At 43.0% G+C, this 13,956-nt stretch overlaps 1 protein-coding gene across 2 annotated transcripts in view; it reads left to right on the forward strand.

The window, feature by feature from the left end:
• FCHSD2 (FCH and double SH3 domains 2) overlaps positions 1-13,956 on the forward strand; it is a 178,952-nt gene that overhangs the window by 33,017 nt on the left and 131,979 nt on the right. For both annotated transcript variants that reach the window (XM_074572284.1, XM_074572285.1), the window contains exon 3: positions 1,393-1,438. In XM_074572284.1, coding sequence (XP_074428385.1) covers positions 1,393-1,438 — 46 coding nt within the window. The remainder of the gene's footprint in view (positions 1-1,392; positions 1,439-13,956) is intronic.

Below are 13,956 nucleotides of genomic sequence, written 5' to 3' on the forward strand. Positions count from 1 at the left end.
AAGAAAAGTGGGGTCTTTCAGAAGGGTATTGTGGTTTTTAGATGTTGGCTAACCTGATGGGGTTATTGGACTTTAGAACAGGAGAACCTAAAAGAAATAGTTTTGTAATATTAGATATTGAATATTCAAGATTTGGAATATTGAAATGCCTTGAATGCTTTACAAAGTAGACTTATTTACAAGCGTCTCAGACGACTTTCCCTGTTCGTATAGAGGTGTCCTGTGCAGCCCTTTGTACCCACCTGAGCTCCGTGAGGGGGGATTTGGGAAGATGGGATGTAATGATTGGAGTTGGAATATGGCCAGCCCGTCGGGGCGATCATTAATCCGGAAAGAATTTTAAGCAATCGCGATGCGTTTTGACTTTTGTTTTGGATCGTGTTGGGGAGACCGAGCCCGTTTAACGCCCTCTCAGCATGTGGATGCTCTTTGGGGGTGAAATGGAGTAGACAGGAGTAGAAAGAGCCTGTTCAGAGCTCCTTTTCTGTGTGTTTATTGAGTTAACCTTATTATAGGATGTTCCTGAGGATTTTTTTAGGAACGTGTCACCATAATTATTGTGTAACTAATTTAAATGTAATTAGATTTTTCTTTTGCTGGTGGTGCAGCCTTAAGCTTAGTAGTTTATAGGATAACTTGAAGAAAATGACTCTGCTTTGGCTGTTGAAGGGATAAAGAGCTATTGAAGAAAGAGCCTTGACACTTCTAGGTCTTTCAACCTTCTTCCTCTTCCGGTGTTGAAACCCTATGTTTTAAAATACGTTGAGATGGTACATCTTGAGCCCCCGCATGAGAGTACAGCGCTGATGTTAATGCGGAATGACGCGCTGTGATTTGCGCCATTTGAGTTAAGTGGGTCTAATGTGATACAGCTCCGTTAATGGGAAAATCAGGATATTGCTGTGGGACAGCCTGGGTTTAAAGAGAGGCGTTTAGTCTTGGGACGGCAACTCAGTCTGACGTGTTCAGTTGCTGCTGAGGAAACATGATTTTCCTTTTTCTTCAAAAAAAAAAACCAAACAAAAAAACAAGTAAGTTAGTTTGTCTAGGTGCCTAAAGGCAAATTCTCTTCTGTGCTCCCAAATTCTTCCCTAGGCTCTACCAGTGGAAAGCTGGTGAGCTTTTAACGAAGTAAACGGTATTTACACCGGTAGTCCTGGGAACTGAATTTGTCCAATAAAACTTGGAAATTTGAACACCACCTATGTGAAGGCCACATGCGCTAGTTGCTAGGCTACTGATACACAGTTGTCAAACAATTTCGCTTTTTTTCTTGCTCATTTAACTATAAAGACTGTCTGGCAGAAAATCCTTTTAAGTAAATTATTGAATTTATAGTGTTTTGCTGTATGTATTAATGGATTTATTTTTTTTTTTTTCCCCCTCTTTCAGAGCGTTCAGTCAGAAAAGAGCTGCAATTGAGAAAGAATATGCACAGGTAGGTTCTGGAATAATTTTAATGTCTATGGAATTGTTCTTTTAAGGTAATTTATGCATGAGCAGATTTTCCGCAGTGTATGTTTTTTCATTTAGCCTTTCCTTACGTTGCTTATGATGAAAGTACCTGTTGAAATTCTGCATCGGGCAGTTCGGCCTCTGCAGGACTTAGGCTCATTCTGTGTTTTCACGGACGTTCGGACTTGAGGAAGTTCTTGGGTACAGAAAGCATTTTTAACATTTGTTTCAAATTGTTATGAAGTCAATCAACTCTGTAAGGTTTTCTCAGAAGTTAGTGTGAAACTTGAGTAAAATCAGGTCAATTAGAGGGAGAGGAAATGCGTTCTGGCATACTCAGTCCAAAATAAATTTACATTCACATTCTTCAGTGAGAGCAGCTTCCCATTCATCTGAAATAAAAGCAGCCAGATTTGGCTTCATGCTTGTGATAGGGAGTGGAATGAATTTTGATTTGTTTTTGAGAAAGGAAGGAGGATTGATTTTTTTTTTTTAATTTTTTTATTTTTCCCTTGTTCCAAAATTAGAAAGCATTTAATAAGGGGTGGCTGCCTGCTTAATTTACAGTAAAGGCTCTTGGAGCTGAAGTCCAAGTGCAACAGATTAAAAATACATTAATTTATTTTAAAATAGATTCAAGGTAAGGAAAGAAAGGGAGAGCTTGTGGAGCTCAATATACAATAAATAACAACTGGAGATGTGTCTGATGTTACAGTAGTTGATGTTGGGGCAGTGACAGAAGTGAAAAGTGAACACAGAAGCTGTCGCTGGGATGTTTCCAAGCGTAGTTTGGAGGTGGTTGTGTTAAGCATCCTTTTAGTCATCACCCGTGTCACTGCATCACCCACAACGACCGTCTGCTGGGGGCCAGACTGTGCTGTCAGTTTATGAAAGAGGATTTCTGTACGCTTCGAAACGGCAACGTACGTGTTTTCTAGTCCTACGTTTTCTGTGTGTGCTCTCAGCCTGAAACTTAGCTGAAAACAGGAAATGAAATGAAATTTGTACTGAATTTAACCCAAGCTCTTGCAATGGTGCTAGAAGGGTCGGCAGTTACCGGTGCTCCGATTCTTTCATTGTACGTGAATTTACATTAGCATACATTGATTACATCGGTAGTGGCGCTTGATTTGATTAAATATAGCAATTTTTCAATGACAGAATCGATATATGTCTAATGAAACTTTGATTAAAGGTATGCATTCTTTATTGATTTTTGTAATGATATGGTAGAGAATTTAAGATCAATTCTTAATACATTTATCCATTCTACGCTGGGAATGTGTTTTATATGCAGAGGCACTTGCAGCAGTTGCTGCATTTAGGGAACAGTCTTGATAAGTTGGAAAAATAATTACATGTGCAGATTCGGGAGGCTCGGTCTTAACAACTGAGGCTTTCAGATACTTGGATTTAGAAAAAACCCCAACTTTCCAGCAATACAGCTGCATCGTTTGGGATTCATTGAATGGCTGCTTACATGAATGAAGTCTTGTGGGATCGCTTTCTCGGTTTGCTGATAAGTGCACAGTTCAAGAACAATGTTGGATGTTTCTTCTCGGGCCTGTAAAAGGATTTCTGGTTTTGAACTGGTAATAAAATTTCCCATAAAGCCTTTTTGGTGAGAGAAATTGTAATGAAAATAAATGCGAAGTCATATTCATCCACAGCGGGAGATTCTTTTAAAACCAGTTATAAAGGGAACTGGAAATTCTCAGTAGTTAGTTTCTGAAGCGAGATTTCTAAATCTTTTCCCCGATTCCGTCCAAATGCCTTTTGTCACTTTAGGGAAGTTGGAATATTCTAGCTTATGACTTTTTTGGCAAGACAAAAATAAAAGTGGAAGGGTGGACAGTGAAAGTAAGTTTCCCAGAACTCAATGCTTTGTTGGTTTAAAAAACGTGTATGGTGATGCTCTGCACTTGGGTGCCAGGCTTCTGTGCACAGAGTGCTTTTGTTTGGAGAAGGAGAACCTGGGAAATGCTCGTGAAACACCATGGGCTGGTGTTTATAATTTATCTCTAATTATGTGTGATGTATTACAGGATCTGGATGTAAATTGCCCCATGTCTAACTTTATCAAGGGAGTTGTTTTACGGAGTCTTTTCACCTGTTGGCACTGGAGTTTTTTCGAGTGTTTCCCCCCCCCCCCCCCCTTATTGTCTGCCTCCAGTGGGTTCTTTACTGGTTTTTCTAGGCTGTGCCGTGGTATAAATGGGAGACGTATCCAGTGTATCAGCCCTAGGACTGCAATTCTGCAGTCTGCAGTTCTGCAGTCCTTCCCTCATCTGTTGTGACTACGCACTCAGCTATTTCACTTGTATTTTCCGTGCTGCATTATTTAATATACGCTTAAAGGCTTACCTTAATATTCAGAATTGAGAGTATAGAAAGGCTCTCATTTCCCATTGACGGTCTTCCTAGTAATAGCATTTAAATTGCAATTTTGTATTATTATATTAGCTATTCTCTTTGATTAATACGCTAGCTGAAATCGGTGGTTAAGAATACTCTCTTGGTGGGTGGAAGTAGAACTTGGTAAAAGTGTGTTTTTGCTGCTACGTAATAAAAAACTGTTTTACCTGGCATGTTAAATAGGTAAAATGGTATTTTGTTGGGGTCATAATTACATCCCTGCTGTACTTTTTAATATTATTTAACACTTTTAACTCAAGGGCGGTCTTTCACAGCCCGCGTCGCCTGCTGGGAACACACAGATGACCTTCCTCGTTGTGTTTTGTCATGCTTGGGTTTTGCTCCATATTTAGCTGTCATTGTTTTGGAGTAAAATGTGACTCCGGGCAATCAACGTGCAAGTAACCTCCGAGAGCTCGAGCTGTGAAATGTGCCACTTGTTGCAGGGCATGCTAATTAGTTGTTAACTGTAATACCTTGACTGATGGCATTGATAATGTAGTAAAAAGGTAGGAAAGTCTGTTCTGTAAGCGACACAAGAGCTTTAAATACGAACTGAGGTGCAAGTAGGAGTTTCTGTTCAGATTTTTAAAAAAAAAGGCACTAATTGGTATGATGATTTTTTTTTTTCCCTGTTTTTTCTGGAGGTCAAATTAACATTGAGGAGATGCTCAGTGCAGATAGGTATCTTACCTGGCATTGGGAAAGAGTGGACAGGTCGCTCGGTGTTGATTGCTCCGTCACTATGGGAAACTTGAGACGTTTAAAACACTTTAAAGTGTGGAGAAACTAAAAGGGTAGTATGGTTTCTGTCCACCCATTCCTGTTGGCAGCTCTGAGTGAACTGGAAATGCATCCTTTGGTGGTGTTTATATCAATTATATTAATGGTATGAGCTTCAACAAGGCCAAGTGCCAGGTCCCGCACTTGGGCCACAACAACCCCATGCATCACTACAGGCTTGGGGCAGTGCGGCTGGAGAGCTGCCTGGCAGAAAAGGACCTGGGGGTTCTAATTGACAAGCGGCTGAACATGAGCCAGCAGTGTGCCCAGGTGGCCAAGAAAGCCAACGCCATCCTGGCTTGTATTAGAAATAGTGTGACCAGCAGAAGGAGGGAGGTGATTGTCCCCCTGTACTCAGCACTGGGGAGGCCACACCTTGAGTATTGTGTCCAGTTCTGGGCACCTCAATACGAGAGAGACATCGAGGTGCTGGAGCGAGTGCAGAGGAGGGCAACGAAGCTGGTGAAGGGCCTGGAGAATAAATCTTATGAGGAGCGATGGAAGGAGCTGGGACTGTTTAGTTTGAGGAAGAGGAGGCTGAGGGGAGACCTCATCGCTCTCTACAACTACTTGAAAGGACACTGTAGAGAGGTTGGTGCTGGTCTCTTCTCACAGGTCATTAGTGATAGAACAAGAGGGAATGGGTTCAAGCTGCAGCAGGGTAGGTTTAGGCTGGACATTAGGACAAAATTCTTCCCAGAAAGAGTGGTCAGACACTGGAATAGGCTGCCCAGGGAGGTGGTGGAGTCACCATCCCTGGATGTGTTTAAGACTCGTTTAGATGTGCTGTTGGGGGATATGGTGTAAGGGAGAACTTTGTAGACTGGAGTTGATGGTTGGACTCGATGATCCCAAGGGTCTTTTCCAACCTGAAAGATTCTATGATTCTATAAGGACAATAATCAGGAGAGGAGCCTGAAAATAAGATGAAGTGAATGCCAAAGCTGAAAGCTTATTTTCTAGAAAATTTCAATATTCCAATAGCAATTTTTTTTGTGTGTGTATATACATTATATATAAAGCACATATATAATAAATATAATGTATAATTTATTTTATATGTCTAAATAATATTTATGGGCTGCAGTGCCTAAATTGTTGCATGATTTTTTATTTTATTTTATTTTTTCCTTACTGTGTTGCTTTTCCATTGTTCAAAATCAGAAGATAGAAGCTGTTTCTTTTACCATCTTCTGACAAGGATGCTAGGCTGCTTTACTTTTTAACAATTTTTCGATGGATTAAAATTCTAAGGGTGAAAATCAGAGATTCCCCCCATGTCTTACTCATTTGTGCTGTGGCTAATGGTTTGGTTGTTTTTCTTTGCTGCTCTTTACCATGTAGTCTAACGCTTTGCGAATGTTACCTGATTTATCCTTTTACTGTGAAGCCTGGAAAGGTGATAGTATTTCCCTAATGAGGAATTAGAGAAATGGAGTGAATTTTAGCCAAAATAATATGGGTCGCTTTGACAGAATGGGAGCTAGGCCCCTGTTCTTTTGAATATTTGTTTGGTTTTTTTTTTTAAAAAATTTTAAACAGAAGCCTTTGGCAATTAGTGCAATTTTTGCTTCAGCAATATCATTCCAATAATTTTTCTTCCTTTGCCTTGTAAAATGTTTTGAGGTTTTATAGAGGAGGAGCCCTGTGCGAGTATTTATTTGTAAAGCCCCTTTGCTGGCGTGTTAGGAAGAGGTACAGCGGGCTTTAGTGTGGATCACAGACAAGTTTCTTGCAAATCAAATTGCTCCCCTTGTAGTAAAAGTAGAATCTTTCAAGAAAGCAAAGTAAGGTGCTAGGTTAAGTAATTCTCTTTGGAAAATATATTGCTTTGTCGCAATGTTGCGGTATCGACTGTAAGAGCAGGAGGACGGACGACCCTATGCAGGAAGAGCAGCGTCCATGCGGCTCGAGAGCTCATTTCAGCATCGAACGCGAGTCGCCCGCCTTGATTCAGAAATCCCACGTGGCAAAAGAACTGCAGCTTGGCAAACACAACCTTATGCCAGGTTTGGAATTTAAAAAAAAAAAACGCAAAACAATAAAAAAATTCAGGGTGAAACGAAGTCTTCCCTCTGACTCAGGAGCAAGCTAACCCCTGGGGTGTCGGGGAAAGAAACTCGAGGTACCTGCCTTGAAAATCCAACAAGCCACTTACTATTAGTTCATTCCCTGTCGTCGGGACAGAATGGGGTGGGTTTTTTTTTTTTCAGCCCAAAGGATACAGAAGGTTACTGTGGCCTTAGGGAGAGCAGGAAGAGATTGTAGACTTTAAGGGTGGGTCCTTGACGTGGGGACAAACAAGAAGCAGCCGCAGGTTGGCTGGTCAGTGGCCTGTTTTGTTCACCGGTGAACTTAAAACTATTTCTTTCTTCCTTTGAGGATGATATTAGATTTACTGCTGCGGTACATCTCCCTCTGGAGTATTTCTGCGATATTTTAGTCGTTTGTCTCGTGTTTGCTTTATGGCTGAAAATGATGACTTCTGTAATCAAGCAGTAATTTAAAAAATACCTGTGAAATTAGCGTTTTTTGAGGGGGTGGGGAAGATGTATTTTTAAGATTTAGGCATACTTTATCTTCTGGGGAATGAAGAGCTTTGACTTCTGTAGTCCAGAGCTTGTGAGGAGGGGTTCAGTTGGTAATTAGCACAAGTACAGAAACTGTTTTTTTTTTTTCTCAGGCTTATCTTTTGAAGAAACTTGGCTGCCATTCCCCGGTTTCTCTGCAGAGAAACTTCCGCTTGTAGTAAATGAGTAGACTACGTAGAAATTTCCGTCCTGGGCAGTGAGATGAATGGTGGCTATATCTGGATGTACTTGATAGCATTTAATTTGAAAGACAGCAAATTGCTTTGAAATCCATCTATGTATTTATTGTATTTTCAAACTTTCTGTAGGAAACATTAAGAAAAATTCAGAGTGAGATCTTTTTCCATAAATGAGCTTCCTGCATGTCTGCAGGTGTTAGCTTTGTCCTTGCTGTCTATTTTAATAGACAGACAAAAAATTCTTTAAAAAAAAAACCCCTTAACTTCTGAATTTTCTCCATATAATTCTTTTCTTGAGATTTTCAGTATCTTTACTGTACTGTTTTAGATCTCTTTAGAAAGCCACATCCAGCTTGGCTCATGCTGGCTGTGTGAAGTCAATCCTGGAGGCTTGAGATGGTCCATCTACATTACAAATATGTCAGGAGGGTTGAGGTAGTTTCATTCTGTTTTATCAATAATAATGCACAGCATTTTAATAATATTTCAGTGATTTTTTTTTTTAACCGAATATGAAACCTGCCAGCACCGGGGAGTGTTCTCCTCCCAAGTCAGAGCTGTGGCCTCACCATCGGAGCCTGAAGGGAGACATTCTGCATGGTGTTTATTCAGCTTCAGCTCTTTGCCATAGTGTCTGTGGGAATATGGAACCTCTTTGACTTAGGAGAGTTCAGCACAGGAGAGACATGGAGCTGTTGGAGCGGGGCCAGAGGAGGCCCCAGAGATGCTGGGAGGGCTGGAGCCCCTCTGCTGGGAGGACGGGCTGAGAGAGTTGGGGTCGTTCGGCCTGGAGCAGGGAAGGCTCCAGGGAGACCTTGGAGCCCCTTCCAGTCCCTCAAGGGGCTCCAGGAAAGCTGGGGAGGGACTCTGGATGAGGGAGGGGAGCCATGGGACGAGGGGGAAGGGTTTTATACTGCAAGAGGGGAGATTTAGATGAGATATTGGGAAGAAATTCTCAGCTGTGAGGGCAGTGAGCCCCTGGCCCAGGTTGCCCAGAGAAGCTGTGGCTGCCCCATCCCTGGAGGGCTTCAAGGCCAGGTTGGACGGGGCTTGGAGCGACCTGGTCTGGTGGGAGGTGTCCCTGCCCAGGGCAGGGGGTTGGAACTGGATGATCTTTCAGGTCCCCTCCAACCCAAACCATTCTGTGATTCTTTACCTGTATAAAGGTAGCAGCTACTGAAATCTTAGAATCCAAGGTCTGAATTGAATTTTCCACCTTTCCCTTTGTAGGAATTTCTATGGGAAAAGTCAGTCATCCACATGCGACTATTTTTGGATGTTACTCTCTTAAGCCTTGTTGGCACAGCTACTTGGGGGTGGGGGAAAAGCTCTATCCAAGAAACCTCCGGATCCAAACGCAAAAATGCCAGAGCCATTCAGGCCTATTCCTGCACTGAGTGATATTCCCTCGTGTGTACTTAGGGGCTGTGAGGCTCCTCTGTTTCTCCCGCTTTGGAATCTTGCTCTGGTTGATCCCATCTGTCATAGAAAATCATGTCAGGCAGGTTTGCTTGTAAACATACTGTGTTATTTTCTGTAGGCTTCTTCCTGCCTTGTGAATAAAAATATGAAAAACTGAGCAGGTTTCTGGGAGGGGAAAAAAAAAAAAGTGGAAAGAATATGCTCTTTTATTAACCCTAGAAACTAGGGAGGATGTACAGCCATCACAAGTAGCTGGTGCTTTATGGGAAATGGTGTCTTTGGTTGACATCCACGTCACCACTGGCATTGAACTGTAGGACAAACCTATGGGAGTTCTCGTTCTCCACCTCCCAGCTCCAGCGGTCCTGCCTGTGGGCATCTCTTACTCCTGGAATCACAGAATCGTCAAGGTTGGAAGGGACCTTTCGGATCATCAAGTCATCAACCCAACACTGCCAAACCCACCACTACCCCATGTCCCTCAGCACCACGTCTGCCTGGCTTTTAAATCCCTCCAGGGATGGCGACTCCACCACTGCCCTGGGCAGCCTGGTCCAGTGCTCAATAACCTCAATAAACCCTGTCTAAATGTTTGCTTGTTGTTAGTTTTGCTCATTTTTCTTGTTTTGGAGTAATTAATTTCTTTTAAAGAGCTAGAGGGAATTGTTGCATATCTTTGAGACCTCCTCTGCTTACACAACTTAGGTTAAAATCCCCACCTTCCAGTCCAAGAATTCAATGATCTTTTGTCTAAATGAAAGTGTCTTTATAGTCTGTTTATAGTTTCCTTGCTGTATGCTTTCATTTTCTGTTCAAAAAATAACCTTATAGTTTCCTTGCTGTATGCTTTCATTTTCTGTTCAAAAAATAACCTTATAATGCAAGAACCTTCTCATTTTTTTACTTTCTGGAGGTGTCCTGCAATTAGTAATAGCTCCCAAAACTTTTTCTGGAAAACAGTCTCTTTCAACTATCCTCTTGGCAAAATAAGTTTTCTTTATTCTATGTCATAGAATCATAGAATCATAGGGTTGGAAGGGACCTCTGGAGACCATCCAGTCCAACCCCCTGCCAGAGCAGGGTCACCCAGAGCAGGTGGCACAGGAACGCATCCAGGCGGGTTTGGAATGTCTCCAGAGACGGAGACTCCACCACCTCTCTGGGCAGCCTGTGCCAGGGCTCTGCCACTCTCACAGGAAAGAAGTTCCTCCTCATGTTTAGGTGGAACTTCCTATGTTCAAGTTTGTGCCCGTTACCCCTTGTCCTGTCACTGGGCACCACTGAGAAGAGCCTGGCCCCATCCTCCTGACACCCACCCTTTCAGTATTTATAAGTGTTAATGAGATCCCCCTCAGGCGTCTTTTTTCCAGACTGAAAGACCCAAGTCCCTCAGCCTTTCTTCATCAGAGAGGTGTTCCAGTCTCCTCATCATCTTGGTAGCTCTCTGCTGCACCCTCAATGTCATCCTTTAGTTTATGATATTTCTTCTGGATAATCCATGGTGATCTCTAAAAGAACTTTGGATTCCTTCAGTTAAGGTGCAAAACCAAGAGGAAAACCTGTTTTCCAACCTGGATTATGAGAAATATATATTTATTCTTGAGCAATCAGTCTAAGCGTCTTTACTCCTTGCCGTTTTTCCTGAAAAATCTCATAATTGGTGTGGAATGTGCGTATGCACATGATTTCAGATACACCTGGAGCCCGGAATGTTTTGTTGGTTAAATCTCAGCTCAACAGATGTCGCGTTTTTCAGGAGCGGATCCGTACCGCTTCCTGGACACTGCCCGATGTGGACATCATACATATTGATGACCAGGTTGGGTCCGTTAAGCCACGATGCTGCATAATACAGCAAGAGAACTTACTGGTTCCAGAAAGAAAACACCTGCTTGGTGCTACCTTTGTACTATATTTTCCTACAGTCGGACACCATTCAAAGCACCAGGATATCAATAAGAGGTTGAAGAAAATGAAGTGTAAGACTTAGTAGCTATTCAGGCCATTCTTTCCAACAAAGCATGGAGAATCAGTGGCCGTGAATGCTACAAAGACGTGATCTGCTCCATTTCATAAATGGTTAAGAACACTATTGTGAATTTTAGAATAACTTGTAGAGACAAGTTTGACAAATCAGGTGTTATAATGGGATTATTGATACTATTCTGCACTTGTCACAGTTCAACCTCTTAGTGCACGTTTCCCTTTTTGCCGCGGAACAAGAAGCTCTTTAGAATTCTCTATATTAAATGTCCGTTTAACATTTAATATAATATACTTGGTGTGGAACAAAGACTACGGGTCTGTGTGTGACATTCCAAACAATATTATCGGTGACCTTCTCTTTTTATGTAGATTTTGCATTCAATTGTTTGTGTACTTTTTCTTCTCCAAGAAACACATGTCAGCACTTAAAGCGGGGAGGGGGAAAAAGTCAGGTATCTGCTTTAGGTCTTGTCTCGCTGACTGTTCTGTTAGAGACAAATTAAAATGCCTTATACTGAAATAGTTGTCCATTTTAAAAAGAATTTTAAAAGGCAGCCTTTTAAAAATGCTAAGCTATCTGCTACAGCTTTTATGGAATTCTTTAGGTTAAAATAATATTTCTCTAAGAACAGAGGTGGACTGTCAGCTTCTATTTTCAGTGAAAACATCTAGTTCTTTATAAAGGCGTTGCTAAGCTTAGAATTACGCTATTTCTACAAAGAAAGCCCTTCATAAAGAAACTACATTTTTTACTGAACTGATGCAAGCGCATTTCTCTTAGCCTGCTTTTAGCTGTTATTTTTCTTTCCAATTACTGCGCTCATAAGCATCCACTGCCTGGAATTTTGAAACCTGTAAGTGCTCTACTTTCAGATGAAAAACTTTGTTCTTAAAAACTGTTCATTTTTACTTGGTCTTTCAGTTTTCCTGAACCAGGCAGTGTATCTTTCAGCCTGTGGAGTTATCTGTGAGCTGCTTCTGTGGCACCACTGGTTTCTCTACTGGAGGCTGAGTGTGTTTGGGTGGGTTTTCTATTTCTAACTGCATCAGCGTTTCAGCTTTTTTCTAAGACATTCAATCCGAACGGTCATCCTTCCCAATATCTGCTTTTCTCTTTCCTGTGATTTAAGAGGGCAGGCTAGTCCCATGTCGGTGCTTTAAAAATAAACCAAGTGGAAACTTTGGGCCTCCAAAGTAGTAGCAATACCAGCGCTGAGTCACAAGCCCGCACTGGTCTTTTCCACCTCTATTTGTGTTCCTTTTTCATGCGTGTCTTTTCACGTATCTTGTCCTGGGCATACAAGAGGAAGGCTCTGCTTTATTTCCTAGCTTTCTATACCAGTATGCCTTATACACATCACATAGAATCATGGAATGAATGGTTTGGGTTGGAAGGGACCTTAAAGATCATCCAGTTCCAACCCCCTGCCCTGGGCAGGGACACCTCCCACCAGACCAGCTTGCTCCAAGCCCCGTCCAACCTGGCCTTGAACCCCTCCAGGGATGGGGCAGCCACAGCTTCTCTGGGCAACCTGGGCCAGGGGCTCACCACCCTCACAGCTGAGAATTTTGTCTTTATATCTAGTCTGAATCTCCCCTCTTTTCACTGTAAAACCCTTCCCCCTCGTCCCATGGCTCCCCTCCCTCATCCAGAGTCCCTCCCCAGCTTTCCTGGAGCCCCTTGAGGGACTGGAAGGGGCTCCAAGGTCTCCCTGGAGCCTTCTCTTCTCCAGGCTGAACCCCCCAACTCTCTCAGCCCGTCCTCCCAGCAGAGGGGCTCCAGCCCTCCCAGCATCTCCGGGGCCTCCTCTGGCCCCACTCCAACAGCTCCGTGTCTCTCCTGTGCTGAGGCCCCAGAGCTGGAGGCAGCACTGCAGGGGGGTCTCCCCTGAGCGGAGCAGAGGGGCAGAATCCCCCCCCTCGCCCTGCTGCCCACGCTGCTGGGGATGCAGCCCAGGCTGTGGGGGGGTTTCTGGGCTGCCAGCGCATGGTGCTGGCTCATGTTGAGCTTCTCGTCCACCAACACCCCCAAGTCCTCCTCAGGGCTGCTCTCCAGCCATTTTCCTCCCAGCCTGATTTGTGCCTGGGATTGCCGTGACCCAGGTGCAGGACCGTGCACTTGGCCTGCTTGAACTTGTGTGAACCTGATGTTCACACAGGCCTACCTCTCCAGCCTGTCCAGGTGCCTCTGGATGGCATCCCTTCCCTCCACCATGTTGATCACGCCACATGGCTTGGTATCATCGGCAAACTTGCTGATATATTAATCTCGGAGTTATTTATGTCTAGCTTTATATCTCTGCCTTAATACAAATACTTTGTACCTGTTTCTTTTAAACTTTAGAAACAACTTGAGAGTGGGGAGCGGGATACACTTACGCGATATTTCAGAACCTGAAAAATTACCACTAAGGTGAGGCATATAGTCTACACTAAAAGAGCCCACTTCCTATTCATATTTTTGGTATATTTTTTGGGAAAAAAAAAAAGAAAAAGATTATTCCAACCATATTTTAATGGCCATTTGTTTCATCCTAGTTCTCTTGACATTCCTTACCTTGAACAAAAACCAGTTGTAACATCCAAGGGGATGGATGGCAGGAGAAACACTCCAGTGTTTCTGGGGTGCAGCAGGAGAGGAGATGGCTGAAGTGGGGAAAGACAAGGGTCAGTGAACCAGAAAATGTGTTGGAACAAGGTGTCTGGGCCAGGTACGTAGTGAGTGCACTCTTGAGGAAAAACTGGGATGGAGAGGAGGTGGCGGTGGAAGGTTATAGGTTCATAGGTCAGGAATGAAGGTGTCCCCACTGCAGTAAGTTGTCCCTTTTTCAGTCACAGTTACGACTGCCTCTTCCTTTACTGGGACCGTTGGCTGAGTAACTGAGCTCTGTTTCTACTCTTAATTTTAGAATCAGGATAATTTTGTGTGGAAGAGATTCCTGGAGGTTATCTGGTCCAACTTCTGGTCAGAGCTTGGCTAACTTTAAAGTTCAGTGATGTTACTTCAGTCCTCATGTCTTTACGTTTGGAAAACCTTGAAGCATGGAGATTCCCAAACCTCTGTGGGGTTTTTCTAGCATTCAACAGCCCTGGTGAAAAACGTGTCTTCATTCTCACGGTTGTTT

The sequence above is a fragment of the Larus michahellis genome, chromosome 1 (genome assembly GCF_964199755.1).
Source record: "Larus michahellis chromosome 1, bLarMic1.1, whole genome shotgun sequence".
In the NCBI taxonomy this organism is placed as follows: domain Eukaryota; kingdom Metazoa; phylum Chordata; class Aves; order Charadriiformes; family Laridae; genus Larus; species Larus michahellis.